The 15,895-nt window shown below is 39.2% G+C and overlaps 1 protein-coding gene and 1 pseudogene across 1 annotated transcript in view; one reads left to right on the forward strand and one right to left on the reverse strand.

Moving 5' to 3' along the window:
* Positions 1-1,234: 1,234 nt before the first annotated feature.
* Positions 1,235-11,091, reverse strand: LOC116864750 (annotated as a pseudogene).
* A 1,253-nt stretch (positions 11,092-12,344) lies between these two features.
* ADGRG7 (adhesion G protein-coupled receptor G7) overlaps positions 12,345-15,895 on the forward strand; it is a 67,721-nt gene continuing 64,170 nt past the window's right edge. Inside the window, exon 1 of the mRNA XM_032852050.1 lies at positions 12,345-12,510. Coding sequence (XP_032707941.1) covers positions 12,396-12,510 — 115 coding nt within the window. The 5' untranslated portion in view covers positions 12,345-12,395. The remainder of the gene's footprint in view (positions 12,511-15,895) is intronic.

Consider the following 15,895-nt stretch of genomic DNA (forward strand, 5'->3'; position numbering starts at 1 on the left):
ACTCCCGCAGTACTAAGTCCAGAGTGACTTCAGATCATATTCCATCCAGTCCTGTAGTGACCTTTTTAAAAAAAAGATTTTATTTATTTATTTGACAGAGAGAGAGTGAGAGAGAGAGATAGAGCGAGCGCACAAACAGGGGGAGCAGCAGAGTCTGGAGAAGTCAGCTCTCCTCTGAGCAGGGTTCCTGATGGGGGAATCCATCTCAGGTTCCTGGGATCATGACCTGAGCCGAAGGCAGAAACTTAGCTGACCAAGCCACTCAGGTGTCCCAGCTGTAGTTATCTTTATACATAAATTCTTCCTTCTTAGTATTTTACAATCCCTGAAGACAATCATACTTCTTTTTGTGTACATGTTTAAAAACATGGACACTTATTATTATAAAATCAACTGGTTTAATAAAAAAGCATTATATTTAAAGATAATTTAACATGCATGCTTGTTAAAATAAATATACATTGTGATTCTTTTGAGAGCAAACAAGTGGTTACCCAAAGGAGAAACAAGATCTCCTTAATAGTTGTAATAAAACTTATCCCTGAAAAGTTAGAAGGTATTACACAAAAATATTTATATTGTGTTCTACTACTCATGCTTCTTTTAAAGAATCAGAATTTAAACAGATTATGAAAAAAATCAATGGAATCCCTGGGTGGCTCAGTCGTTAAGTGTCTGCTTTCGGCTCAGGTCATGATCTCAAGGTCCTGGGATGAAGCCCTGCATTGGGCTCCCTGCTTGACAGGAAGCCTGCTTCTCCCTCTCCCACTCCCCCTACTTGTGTTCCCTCTCTTGCTTGTCTCTCTCTGTCAAATAAATAGAATCTTAAAAGAGAAAAAAAGAAAAAAGCTATTATAAATAAATATAAAAAATATACCTGTATAAGATTTTTATTGAAGACATGATTACCATTGCATAAATTCCTGACTGGGAGACTATAAATAAAGGACTTGGTTTTCTCAATTTGAGAAAAGGGGAATTTTCTGAAGACAAATGTTTGAAGTTCAAGTACAAGGACTTCACTAATTTCACACGCTGGTATCATCAACAGATTGTGATGAAATGGAAACTACTACTCTTTTTAAGGCAAAAATGCTTTCTAACAGGAAAAGTACAAATTAGGCTTTCTGAATCACAAGAGTTCTGAAACAGAAAGGTAAGGTGGCCAAAAAAAAAAAAAAAATCCCAATGTGAAATTAAGAAAAGTGAAAGTTGTATTTCTGGGGATTCTTTTTCACACAGCTATGCTTAGTCTAGGTAAGCCTTCCACAGGCATGCGTTTTGCGGCATACAGTTGGTTCTAGTCCTGTGTGAGCCCTGATAAAGATGAACAGATTTCATGAAACAGCTTTCCTCCATCCCTTCCAGTGGGTGGGGATGAGCCTTGCTCTTGTGGAACCTCATGAATTTCTCAGTTCCACGAAGGTAAGCTTCATGCATGGGTTATTTGCTGAAGCTAATAATGGGAATGGCTCACAGGAGGTCCCAAACACAGTCTGGTTTTCCAGCCTTCTTGATTCCAGGAGACAAACCACACAGAAAGTTTTAATGGTCCATATGTCTGTGAAGACCTGAAACCGTCCATTTCCTCTCAACATAAAGGCATGGGCAAGGTAGAGACTATGGAGGTAGCCTGATGAATTGGTGATCTTTACTAAAGGCATCTGAAAACATCTGATTGAGCCTTCCGGTGGGAATGTTCATATCTGCCAGTGTATATAGAGGTGTTAGGCTTGACACAAGATAAGGCACTTAAGGAAAAGGTACTAAGTTCCTGCTGATTTCTTTAAAGTCCATATTAAGGGACCCTTCAAGTCTTGCAGAACTTCTTAAGTTCAGCAGCAAATTTGCCGCAGTGGTGTTCATTGCATCTAAGCACTTCTGGTTTCACTTTTCAAAAAGCCCTGGCACTTGAAGTAACCAGACTTTATTGTTGTACCCAGCTTTCCAGAATTCAACATGAGGTCAATCTTGCTAATGATGTCAAATAAAGATTAGTTGTCAGTGGGCAACACATAGTCTGCATGCTCATTAAGTCCCTTCATTGCCAAGATCCTGTTATAAGGGAAGGTTATGATATCATCCTCTCAAGAAGGATAAACTGAAGTCATGAAACTGTAGTTCTGGGAATTCACCCTCAAGCACCTTTAAGAGAAATGTGCCAAATCCAGATCCTGTTCCTCCTCCCATGGACTGTCTAGTAAAACACACTGCAAACAATCACAGAGCTCCAAAACTTTTGAGTTTCTCTAAAATCCATTCTTCATAAAGACTGCCAAAAACTTTGTGACCCACAGCCTGGTTATTCTGTGAGCCAGAAATATCTTGAGCTGCTTGCTATCAAACACATCTCTCAATGGGCCCTGCAGAATTTCATTTACTACTCCTTCCTCCATGTCAATCAAGATAGCTGGCGCTTTCAAAGAACAAAATTTCCCCTTGGAAATACTGCCACCGTTACCAGCCTCTCTGGCATCCACATTTCTAAAGAAGCTGGTTATTGCCTCATTATAAATTCCTCTCTGGATGGACTTGGCATGCTCCCTTAGTGCCAGATCCCAGAAGCAGCAGCCCATCTGGTATCTACACTGGGCAACCAGTATGACCACCACTGACTGGGTCGTGCTGTGGCACGGTGAGATCAGGGCACCTGGGAACCTGAGCCTGCTTTCCTACTCCCAGCCTGGCCCGGCCCACCAGCAGCAACCATATTTCTTTTGTCTCTTTTGTAACTCCTAAGGAATCCTGTTTAACTTGTAGCTTTGGAAAGTGAGCTATAGGAACAAAATAAAGAGAGAAAAATCAAAGGAAGATGTTATTTAGATAAAATAGGACTTAAAATGTTGCCTATAGGTGAGGACTCAGAGACCGGAGAGTTAGTGATTTGCCCAAGATCGTGCAGTCGATTCGTTGCTGAGCCCACGATGGAATATAAGTCTTCTGACACCAAGAATTGGAGATCTTTCCACTTTAAAGGGGATACTACTGCATAGTGAATAACTTGGTTCCTTCTTGGAAGGACCTGCTTCATTTTAAAGACTATCTTCCCCCACCCCTGCTCCCCACACTGCTTCTGTTCAAATATTTGGTCAGACATCATGTTAGTCAGTGTAGGCTGCTGTCACAGGGCACCATAGACTGTGTGGTGTGAACAACAAACATTTATTTCTTACAGTTCCAGAGGGTGGGAAGTCCAAGATCAAGGTACCAACAGGTGTGTGGTTAAGATTGAAAGAGGAGAGAACTGGTCCATTATTGGTCGGTTGAGAGGCATAGTGTAGGAAATAGTTTGCCTTCTTTCCTTTCCAAAAAGCCTCACTCAAGTGAAATGCAGACCCAGCATTTACAGTAAGTAAAAAAGAGCCTCAGCCAAAAAGCATGAGTCCCACGTGAACACTAGTCCTTCTGAAAATTGGTAAATGCCTTCCTGGTTTGAAGACTTGTCTCGTTTTCTCACGTTGAGAGAGAAATTGTCTCCCTCTGGTACCTTGTTTATAAGGGAATTGATACCAGCATGAGGGCCCCTCTCTGATTATCTGGTTACCTTCCAAAAGCCTCACTTCCAAATAGAATCACACTGGGGATTAGACTGGATGAACAGCTAAATACTGAATATACTGTATAATAAACAGCAGAAAAGACGCTCACAATGATGCTACCCTCTAGTGGCAGAGCATGGCGACACAACTTATAAGACGAAGTACCAGGGTCACATCCTAAAAGAACACGTCAGACCACAAACATTGTTAGAGGTAGAGTTTGGGTAATTTTTTAAAATCTTAATTTTTAAAAACTTTAAAATTAAAAAACTATGCCCTTAACTTGCGTTAGGCTTAACATCAGTTTTAAGCGTAATGTTTTAGACTTCAAAAAAAGGCATATATTTCAACTGGCAAATGTGTGCTGAACATAACATGGCAAATGCCAGGGATGAAAATATTATCTCTCCCAAGTTGTATCATGAGCTATAAAATATAGTCAGCTTATTGAGAAACCTGCTGATAACTTGGCTTGGTTAATACCTTTATGCTGTTTTATGGCCCCACACAGGTTGGCAAATTTCCTTAATTGGTCTTTTTGTCATTCATTCCAATATTCCTTAGGTTGGAATGTAGAGTAAACACTCGTGGAATAAATCATTTACCAAGTAGTGACTTCTGCATTATTATCTTTGATGTGCTTTAACATATTATATGCCTGTTCTCTAACTAGATCACAAACTCCTTGAGTATCCGATACTATTATTAAGCTTTCTGGGGATTATCGCTCTTATCTGGAAAATGTGTGTTCCTGTTGCAAAGTGACTCCTGTATTATTCAGAGTTCTCCAGAAAAAAAAGATATATAGGTCATATAATTTAATAATTAATAATCATTAATTAAATATTAATAATAAAAATAATTATACTAAATGGAGAGCTTTAGGGTCCAGAATACTATCTGGTCAAGATAAAAATAGTGGGATGTGGGCACCTGAGTGTCTCTGTCAGTTAAGTGTCCGCCTTTGGCTTAGGTCATGATCCCAAGGTTCTGGGATTGAGTCCCACATCGGCCTCCCAGCTCAGCAGGGAGTCTGCTTCACTTTCTCCCTCCGCCCCCTCCCTTCTGCCTCTCCCTCTCACTCTCAAATAAGCAAATAAAATCTTTTAAAAAATAGTGGGATTTTATGCAGGATATCAAAAATACCAAGTCATCTCACCTCAGATAATCTTATGATTTCATATTACTATTTTCAGAAGGACTACTCTTCACATGGGACTAGTGTTTTTTGGCTGAGGCTCTTTTTTATTTACTGTAAATTTTGGGTCTGCCTTTCATCTGAATGAGGCTTTTTGGAAAGGAAAGAAGAAAATTAAACTATTTCCTACACTATGCCTCTAAACCGACCCATAACTGACCGATTCTCTCCTCTTTCAATCTTAAATACACACCTGTGACTATCAGCTCAGATTTGGGGGATATGGAAGGTAAGGAATAAAATAGGAGAAAATGGGAGAAGAAGGATAAAGGAACTAGTCAGAAGAGATGAAGAGGGGAATTGAAGTTCTTTGGATCAAGATGAAGTAAACTTCAAATTAAAAAAGAATTTGAGGGTTTCTTTTCTTTCATCTTCTGAAGCACAGAAAGGTTAATTCAGAGTTACATTAATTGGAGTCCAGAATCTTCTATGGATACATATTTTAGTTTCAAAGGCACCAAACTTCAGCTAGTGTTAAGTGAATTACTTCCTCTATGGAGCAATCAGCCCTCAAGAACTTGTAGAGCCTCAAGATTTAGAACACCTGGGTCTGGAGAGCATAGGAGGCACCTGAAGAACAAAGGCATCTAGAGGAGAGGAGAGTGGAAAGGCACAAAGAAAGGTCTGTGAGCTGGTGACTTCCCCTTGGCCCAGGAAAGCTTTTTTGATAACTTTCTCCCCACCCTCCATTGACCACCACGTAGAAACAGAGGTGGGTAAGGTTGTATAGATAAACAAACAGGTGAGCTCAAGGGTTTCTCTGTTAGTGGCTCAGAGTTTTCACTAACGAAGGGGTGGCAAATGCCACTGGGAGGTTTTCCAGTGGAGAAACTCAGGCTCCTCTCTAAGGAATAACAGGTGGGGAAGTTGAGATTGGCCTTTGTCATTAGTGTCACGGGAGGTAAGGTAAGCAGGTTTCTGTGTAATTAACTCTCTGTTGGGGTCACAGTCCAGATGGTAGGGAAAGAAAAGAGATTTCAGAATTTCTTGGTGCTTCTGGGTATAAAGTCACTAACAATCTGTTAAATAAAAAGATAAAATGAAGAATTTCATTTTCATAAAATGAAGAATTTCAGTGGTTTCACAGATGACAGAAATATAGGCTCTTTGTGAATTTGGGCAAGCTTATCTGAGATCTGGCAAGATTTCCATAAACATTAACAAAGGAATGTTCTAGGACACAAACAGGCCATTTAATATCCAGTCATTTGCTGGTTTACTGCAAACTTGATTCTCTTTCTTTGGGAAAATTACCCCTGAGCAGTGATTATAAACTTAAGCGGGCATCAAGTTGGAGGACTAATTAAAACACAGATTGCTAGCCCCACTCCCAGACTTTCAGATTCAGTAATTTCCTATCTTATTTAATGGGTTATAATCTTAGAACATTATTTTGATGTTCAAATTGCCAGAGGTATTGGAAGAAAGATGCCTCACTTTGGGGGCAAGAGAAAATGGACCTAGACACTTGATTCTAGTGTGTGTTTTTTAAAACTTTTGAATTTAATTACCTGACATATAGTGGTACATCATTAGTTTTTGATGTAGTGTTCAGTGATTCATTAGTTGTGTGTAACACCCAGTGCCCATCACATCGTGTGCCCTTCTTAATGCCCATCACCTGGTTACCCCTCCCCTCAACCACCTCCCTTTCTGCAACCCTCAGTTTGTTTCCTGGAGTCAAGAGTCTCTCATGGTTTGTCTCCCCCTCTGATTTCTCCTCATTCAGTTTTCCCTCCCTTCCCATATGATCCTCTGCACTATTCCTTATATTCCACATATAAGTGAAACTATATGATAATTGTCTTTCTCTGATTGACTTATTTCACTCAGCATAATATGCTCCAGTTCCATCCATGTTGATATAAATCATTAAGTATTCATCCTTTCTGATGGCTGAGTGATATTCCATTGTATACCTGAACCACATCTTCCTTATCCATTCATCTGTTGAAGGGAATCTCGGCTTCTTCCACATTTGGCTCTTGCGAACATTGCTGCTATGAGCATTGGGGTGCATGTGCCCCTTCTTTTTACTACATCTGTATCTTTGGTATAGTAGTTCAATTTCAGGGGCATAGGGTGGCTCTATTCTTAACATCTTGAGGAATCTTCATACTGTTTTTCAGAGTGGCTGCACCAGCTTGTGCTCCTACCAACAGTGTAAGAGGGTTCCCCTTTCTCCACATCCTCATCAATATTTGTCGTTCCCTGTTTTGTTAATTTTAGCCATTCTAACTGGTGTGAGGTGGTATCTCATTATTTTGATTTGTATTTCTCTGATGGCAAGTGATGTGGAGCATTTTTAAAATTTATTTTATTTTATTTTATTTTATTTTATTTAAAGATTCTATTTATTTTTTTGACAGATAGAGATCACAAGTAGGCAGAGAGGCAGGCAGAGAGAGAGGAGGAAGCAGGCTCCCTGCTGAGCAGAGGGCCCGATGTGGGGCTCGATCCCAGGACCCTGGGATCATGACCTGAGCCGAAGGCAGAGGCTTTAACCCACTGAGCCACCCAGTTGCCCCTGGAGCATTTTTTTATGTGTCTATTGGCTATTTGTATGTCCTCTTCAGAGAAATGTCTGTTCATGTCTTTTGCCCATTTCTTGCCTGGATTATTTGTTTTTTGGGTGTTGAATTTGAGAAGTTCTTTATAGACCTTTGATACTAGCCTTTTATCTATAGTGTCATTTGCAAATATCTTCTCCCATTTCATAGGTTGCTTTTTAGTTTTGTTGTCTGTTTCCTTGATATTCAATTTTATCCAATTCTCATGTGGAATGAAAAACTTAGGCCTTCAGTGTTGGCATTTCCATCCCCTTGCTGTATTTCTAATTTTTTCCAGAGTCCCAGAAAGGGGAGATGGGGCTATCACTCACACAGAGGGTACCCAAGTAAGAGGTGGGGAGCTCTCACGATGTGTTAACCTAGAACCAACAGGTTCTGATATACCAAGGGAAAGACTGCAGTTCTGCCACTGAGGGCTTGGTGCTTGGCTTGCTGGAGTAAGTGCTGTAATGGTTGGCTAACATGTCTCCCTCCCCTGGCTGACTGAGATACCTTCATTCCAAAGAGCAGACTGCTCACACATGTGTAATATGCCCCAGGAGCTGGCCTAGATCCAAAGACTACTGCACAACCGCCCTGTTCCAAACACTTGAGCACTAGCCGTGAGCATGTATCAGCTACATACATCTGAATCACTCACTGCCGCTTCTATCCACTGATGGGAAAGGAAGAAAACCTGACCAAAGCAGCAGCTTTTGTTCTCTTTCTAAAGAAAGAATTCTAGCTTCTTTTGTTCCCTGTTTTTAAAAATTTTAATTCTACTGTGGTTAACACATAGTATTATATTTTTTCAGGTGTACAATATGTGTGCTTAAGATTAATGGGATGTCACTGTTTCAAGGCCTATGGAGGCCAGAACTAGAGAATATATGTATGTTAATCAAACAGGCACACATATACATTTGTGTATATACACAGTTTTGCATCTATTTATTTTTATGTAAAATGTATTTATTAAATATATATTAAATATATATTGAAATAGATATTATTATTAATATATATAGAAAACCAAGAGTTTGTATTGATATATATATCCATTTCCAAGCCAACACTGTAAGTTTCTATTTTTTTAAGTCACAACAAAATTAGAAATAAGAAGTAATATCACACCCCTTCTTTCCCTTGAAACACTTGACTTTGTTGCTGTCATCAGTTTTCCTCTTTTGGATAAGAAGTTCATGACTATATTCATGCATTTATCTGATAGCCATTTCCCTTAAAAGATACTGCTTCCTTCAGAATTAGCTCCCTGTAGCTTTTCTTTCTCCATGTTTCTGATGATCTGTTTTGAAATTCTTTTTTTTTTTTTTTTAAAGATTTTATTTATTTAATTGAGAGAGACCACAAGAGAAGAAACACAAGCAGGGGGAGTGGAGAAGGAGAAGCAGGCTTCCCCCTGAGAAGGGAGCCCGATGCTGGTCTCGATCCCAGAACCCTGGGATCATAACCTGAGCTGAAGGCAGACACTTAATGACTGAGCCACCCAGGTACCCCTGTTTTGAAATTCTTACGGAATTCAAGTTTTGTTTCTTTCCAAATTAGTGACTCCCTTCTCTTAGAGTAAGGAACTTGGCTCTCATTATTCTTATATGTTTATATTCATATAAACATATATATATTCATATATATCTTATATGTTTGATTTATCATCCTGTATGTAACTAATCTCTGATCTTCAGCCCCACCCTACCTATATGTGGACACTCTTCTTTCTTTGCTTGGGGTCTGCTCCTTATTATAGGTTGCAACTCCATGTAGATACCGTCCTCACTTAACTGTGGCTCTGAATTCCCACACCAACCAGCCCATGCATGCAGATGCCCTGGGACCCTTCTTGGTCTCTAAAGGAATGCCCTCCTCTCCCTGCTCTGGCTTTGATTTCCCACAATTGGCTCTCTCTTGCCGGAAGGTCTTCCTCACCCCTTGGTTGTGAGGCTGTCCCTCCCCATCACATAGATGCCTCATTCACTCTTCTTGGAATCTGACATCTCATGACAGGCTCTCTAACACGCTTTGCCCTCCCCTATTGGGCTGTGACATCTGCTCTGGTCTATTGCTCATCTCTACCCCCACTATAGACACTGCCTTGTTCCTCTTCAACTAATGACTTTAGGGCTGAAATTTTCAGGAAGGGAAGGCCTTAGCTAGGTTGTTTAAAATATGAAGAAATGGAGGTTCAGATGCTTATGTGGCTTGTCCAGGGTCACTGAGCAAATGAGACATTGTCAGTACAAATTCAGGTATTCCTGAGTATAAGCTGTGTGAGGGCTGATACTTGCCTCTCTTGTTCACTCTGTCATCCTCAGTACCTAGCACAGTGTCTGTATTGAGGTAGAACAAATGACAAATGAATTATTCCCTGTTCAGATCTTTTCCTTTACCTGTTCCTTTTTGTGATCTTGATATATGTGTGTGGGCATAAAATTGATGTCTATATATTTGTTTATAACCAATAGAAATTCATGCCCTTATATGAATGTCAACATCTAAATATCTGTTCCTAGGAATTTATTCTATTCCATAAATTTCTTGAGTTCCTAGCTGGATAGTTGGCATATAAATGAAAATATAAAAGTACTAAGAAGCTACAGCCATTATAACATCTCAGGATGCCAGCACTTCCATTGAGTAAGGAAGAGAAAATGTCTGAGAACCACCCAAGTCAGTTTTTCAGTCACCAGACTACAGCCCTTTCAAAATATTTGAAATACAGCAAGTGAAAAATACCATCACCATATGGCTGACGTGGGCACCATGATCATCAGTTCCTTTAGTTACTCCGCTCAACTAAGTAAGACCTTTCTGCATATAATCATGCACGGCAGGGTCTCCAAAACACATTCTGAAAAATTGCTATCTCTGCAAAATTCTTGAGAAGGGTATTCTGTGGTCAACACTGGGATCTCAACAATTCACAATGTATGTGAGCATATTACAGGCTCTCACAGGGGCTCCTAGATGGCTCAGTCAGTTGGGAGTCTGCCTTCAGCTCAGGTCATAGTTCTAGGGTCCTGCAATCGAGTCCTGTGTTGGGCTCAGTGAGGAGTTTGCTTCTCCCTACCCATCCCCTGCTCATGCCTGTGTTCATTCTCTCTCTCTCACTCTGAAATAAATAAACAAAATCTTAAAAATAAATAAATAAATAAATAAATAAATAAATAAAGGCTCTAGGAAATTCTAGAGTTGAAGAAAACTATAACCTTTATGTAACCCAATGTCATTCAAATTTGCATAACCGGAGAGCTCCTGTTTAGAGTAATACCCGCCCAAGTCTCATTTCCTCATTCATACAACGGGCAAAAATACCTGTTACAGGATAAATGAGATAAAGATACATAAAGTGCATAGCACAGTGTTTGGTTTATTCTAGGTACTTTGTAAGTGCTACTTCCTTTTCTTAGATATTATTTATTTAGAATGATCCATTTTGTTGTTGAAAGAATAATAGATATATTTGTTATTATTATAATTGAAAAAATAGTAAATGCAACAGTTAAAAACTTCGAGTCATAAAGGGTATAAAATGAAAAATGAGTTTCAGACTCCTCTCAGACCACCAAGAGGAATTATTTTTAATGTACCCTTCCCAATATTTTCAGTGCATATGCATGCAGACAGCCCAGAAACAGATTTCTAAAAATCTCTTCACGGCAAGTGAAACGATTTGAATTCATTTATGTTGTGCAGCTGCAGCAGTACCTCTAAGTTCTTCCATGTTGGGGTAAATCGATGTGTTTTTCTGAACTCCTTGGGTGGGGCAAAGGTTAGAACCTATGTTCATGTCCCCTAAAGCAGTATTTTGATAAAGGAAGTATTAGAGAGAATAGGGGAAACATAGAGTTGTTTTGGGGATTGAAAAAGTCAGCTTAAATGTGTCCTCTTTTGTAAAATATTTCTTAATCCACCACGAACAGGACTCTGATTGAAGTGAAGAATATTCATTCTTCCATTCTTTCAGTTAATGATGGAGCAGGGGTGGGGGGAGAGAACATGAGAGCCTGGGCAGGGGAGGGTCAGAGCGGCAGCTGCCAAGATACCTGCTTACATTGATCTGGATGGTGAACTAGCCTGCTAGGGCAGTTGCAACAAACCCAACTGAGTGGCTTAAGCAACAAAAATTTATTGTCTCACAGTTGTGGAGGCTAGAAGTCCAAAATCAAGGTGCCAGCAGTGTTGGTTCCTTCTGAGGGCTTGGAGGGAAGGCTCTGTCCCAGGCCTCTTTCCTTGGCTTGTGGACAGCCATCTTCTCCCTGTGTGTCTTCCTAAATTCTTTCCTGTCTGCATATCTCTGTGCAAATTTCCTCTTCTTAGGACACCAGTTTCACTGGTTTAGAGCCTGCTCTCATGGCCTCATTTAAACTTGCTCATGTCTGTGATGACTCTATCTCCAAATAAGGTCACATCCTGAGTCACAGGGATTAGAACTTCAATATAGGAATTTTTAGGGAGATGCAATTCAGCCCTTAACAGGTGGATTGCAGTACTGGGATTTCGTGCTTTTCAAAACTCACCTGAGCTAGTAAAGCCCAGTCACCAACTGCAGCTTTCAAAATGTGGGTTCCTTTAAAAAGGTGCAAGGACTACAAATGTGTGTGTGGCACTGCTTAAACCCCTTGTTGACAAGAGGGTTCTGTGTGGCCTTAAGCAATTGTTAGTCTACTTCTGCTAGATCCCCCTAAAACCAAAGTGTAAGAAGGTGACTTGGTTTCTTTTTTTATTTTTTGCTCCCTTCCCCACCTTCTTGCTTATCTGAACATTTATACTTTGGCCCTGTTAACTATACCCTCCCTTTCTTCTTTATGACGCTCAGTTATCTTCTCTTCCCATGATTCCAATCTCTTTTTTCATATTCTCATTCAGTGAAGGATGAGGAAATAGCAGTGAGAGCACGTACCTTTCATTAGATGATTCAAACTGCATCCTGCCTGATTAACCTAAAAAGTCCTAAGAAATGAGGAATTCTGCCTGACAGATCGCTGAAAGGAGGAATTATTTTTTATGTTTTAGAATCATTTCTGATTCACCTTCTTGGCTCAAGAAGAAAGACACTAGTTGTTTTTTGCCAGGGGTAGATTTGTGGCTTCCATGGCTTCCTGCCGGGCATGTGACCTCAAGGTGCTAGTGGCCATTGTGTGTGGACTGCTGACGACCATTGTTTTGGGACTGGGCATCTGGACGACTGTGATTAGAATCCAGAAAGGTAATAATTGTTTATGGTTAACTATGTTATGTTTTTCTTTAACTTGTTACGTTGAACTCAAGTCAAGAGAAGGTATTGAGCCTCTGTCCCTGACACCTAATGCACCGGTACTACAAATAGCCATGTCTGGGCTGAGGCTGCCCACCAAGGTGTAATGTGTGAACTACAACAGGCAAGGGTCCATGGATGACTAGCACATAGTGGCACACACATGACTATGAATATCTGTGTGTGAGTGGGCAGGGTGAGGAATTACCTACTTTAATTAGCCTCTTCTTGTTGTTTTAACTCCTGACTGGATACCAGCTTAATTAAAATCATTAAGAACACATGTTTGGGTTTGTTTAGCTAAATCGAAGAAAGATAAATAATTATGGACACACACAGATGGACGCACTTAATCAAACATGTGCGGAATGGAATTTCATCTCAAGAAGAAAGTTTAGGAATGTTCTCACTAGGATTGTTAATAAAATCTTATGGTTTGTGCACAAAGTTCTCACTTTCCAAGTGTGAAAAATGACTTGAAAATGACGATTACTTAGAAAATGATTTTTTCTGGTTGTTCAACAAATACTTGTTAGTAAACGGCTATGTGCTAGAGCTGACCCTGGAAGGTGGGAGGGGGAGCAGTGGTGTGTAAAACAATGGTGTTAGTGGAACCCCCCCCCCCCCAGAAACTCACAACAAAGACTTTTTATGACCCCAGAGCTGGTTCCCTTGGGCTGCACAGGTTCTCCATAAAGGGATTCAAAGCTGGGTGTGCTGAGTATTCCCTTCTGAAACAAACAGAGACAGACTCTAATAAAACTGAATAAATATGGGTAAATAAAACCCATCCGCAGGGCAGAAAGAGGGGTGATCTGCCCTCGAGAAGGTAACTGAGGTGGACAGAAGGTTGGGAGAGCAGGCAGAAGTCCAATGGATAGCTGCAAAGATCCACTGTTGGGGACAAAAGAAGGTAAATATATTAGCTGTTGATGGAGTGGTAGCTGAGAAGGGATCTGATTGTCCTTCCCTCTCCCATCCCTCAGAACATCATTTACAAAATATTGTACTAACAGGATTTGGATAATTAGCATGAGAAAATTTGCCAGAACAAAAACAATAAAATTTAAGCTTGAGAAAATGTGTTTTTGATTTGCTTATTTCTTTATTTGTTGGTTTAAGTTTTGTTTACAGTTAAAAAAATTTATGAACTAGAGGTTTCACCCTATTAAGGCTGCTAAATTTGTAAGACTTTATTTAAAGAGTATATTTTCAAGGAATCTTTGTTTCCTTCCTCTCTCCCTCCTTTCCATTATATGACATCTACTTTAAAAGGGAAATTTGTGGTGAGTAATAAAGGACATAGGTACAATAGAACCATTAAAATAAGGACCAACATATAAAACATTATAAGGAAGAAAACAGAGGAGTTGCTAAAAACAAATACAAAACATAATCCCTGAGACATATCCCTGAACTTCCTGAGGGCTAAGACTTCAAATGAAGCATAATAAACAACAAAAAACCCCTGTTTAACCCTTGTTTAACCCTTTTGTTCAACGGTAAAAGCATATCAGCTCCTCAAAAAAGAGACAAATGTGTTCTTGCTCTGAATTTTTCTTAAAAAATGTTTTATTTGATTGTAGTTGACATACAATGTTACATTATTACATTAGCTTCAGGTGTACAAATGATTTGACAAGTTTATGATTTATGCTTATCTCATTTAATCCTAACAACTACCTTTGAGGCAGTTATTACTATATCCATGAAATTGATGGGGAAAAGGCTCAGAAAATGTTGTCAAACTTACTTAGCTAGAGAGTGTTGGGTCTGGATTTAAATCTAGATTATTCTGACTTTAGTTCCTTCCTTTTCACTCCCCGCATATTCTGTCTTCCTAGAGGAATGACAAGGGTAACTCAATCAATGAATTTGTCTGTCTCTCCTTTTTTTTTTTGGGGGGGGCATCTTTGCCCAAAAACCCTAATTCATAAAGATAAGCAATAACCAGTAGAATGTTTTGCTAGGCAAGGTTAGGCACTTTGGTAAGTCACATTGTTTGTCTTCAAGTCAATAAGATCTACATTATTAATGCTGCTTATAAAATGTAGATTAATATGTTCACTTTTCAGGTTTTCTGAGTCTTTAAATGGTGTTTATAGACTTTTGGAGTAACTGCTATAATTTTCCACGTTCTTTTAGGTCTTGCCAAAATACTTCCCTAAGCTTCGCAAAATTATATGATTATCTGCTGTTAAACTTCTAGTCTAGAACAGTGAAAGAGACTATATTCAGACTGTGTTCTTGGAAAACTGCTCATGTTCTAACAGCTTTCCTCCTGGTGACTGACTTAATGGAAAGCTTTCTCACATTCACATAAGCCCCAATATCTACTGGCCATCAAACAAGCCATGAATGAACTTATCTTTAATTATCCTAAGTATAATTATTCATTTTTTAAGATAAATCATTCATTTAAATATCAAACAAGTGGTTCGAGACATAATCTCTAGAATGCCAATGATCTTCTGTGTAGTATAGAAAAGCTTTTAATTCTCCTCCTCCTGCTTAATAAGGCCTCTGGTGAAAGGTCATGATTTAAAGCCCTAGTGCAAATGAAGTTGATAGCATTTCATGGAAGCAGAGAGGACTTCTTCCAGAATTGCCAGAATAATATTTGGTATTTTTATACCACTGATGAAAACATTAAATAATAATGATCTTTTTTTTTTTTTTCCACCAAAGCATCACAATGAGATACATTGTCAGGTATAACACTTTCTCCATCTAGGCTTTCAGGAATAAGATATCCTATGCTTCTGAAGTTTTGTTTGGTAAAGAAAATTTTCAAAACTATTGATGACTCTTGTAATTTCCAAAAGGAGCTCTAGTCTTGTAGTTCTTCTATGATGATGTCAGTTTACTGGAACACTCTTCATCCAGAGTTTCGCATGGCTGTCTCTTCGATCATATAGGTCTCAGGTAAAATGTCACCTCCTCAGAGAAACCTTTTTATCCATTCAGTCTAAGGTTGTCATTCTATTTGCTCTCTTTTATGTGTAGTTTGTTCATGGCTTTTATCATCTGATAATCTCTCACTTAATTCTACTTGTTTGCTCAATGTCTCCCCATTCCTAGAATAAAAGCCCCAAGAAAGCAGTGAACTGACTTATTAATCTGCATTCCCTGCACCAAGCAGAGTACTTGGAATATAGTTGCCAATACATACCTGATGAGCAAATGAAAGAATCACATGAAAACAAGAAACTGGACTAAACATTGTCAAATAGTTGCCTTCAGAAATGAAAGAATATTGCTCCCAATTCCTTGTAATTTGTGTCAAAATATTAAGATAAATGTTATTATGGATTGGTTTTCAGCAGTTAAGAAACCA

Source organism: Lontra canadensis, unplaced genomic scaffold (genome assembly GCF_010015895.1).
Source record: "Lontra canadensis isolate GAN:19392208 unplaced genomic scaffold, GSC_riverotter_1.0 scaffold6, whole genome shotgun sequence".
NCBI lineage: Eukaryota > Metazoa > Chordata > Mammalia > Carnivora > Mustelidae > Lontra > Lontra canadensis.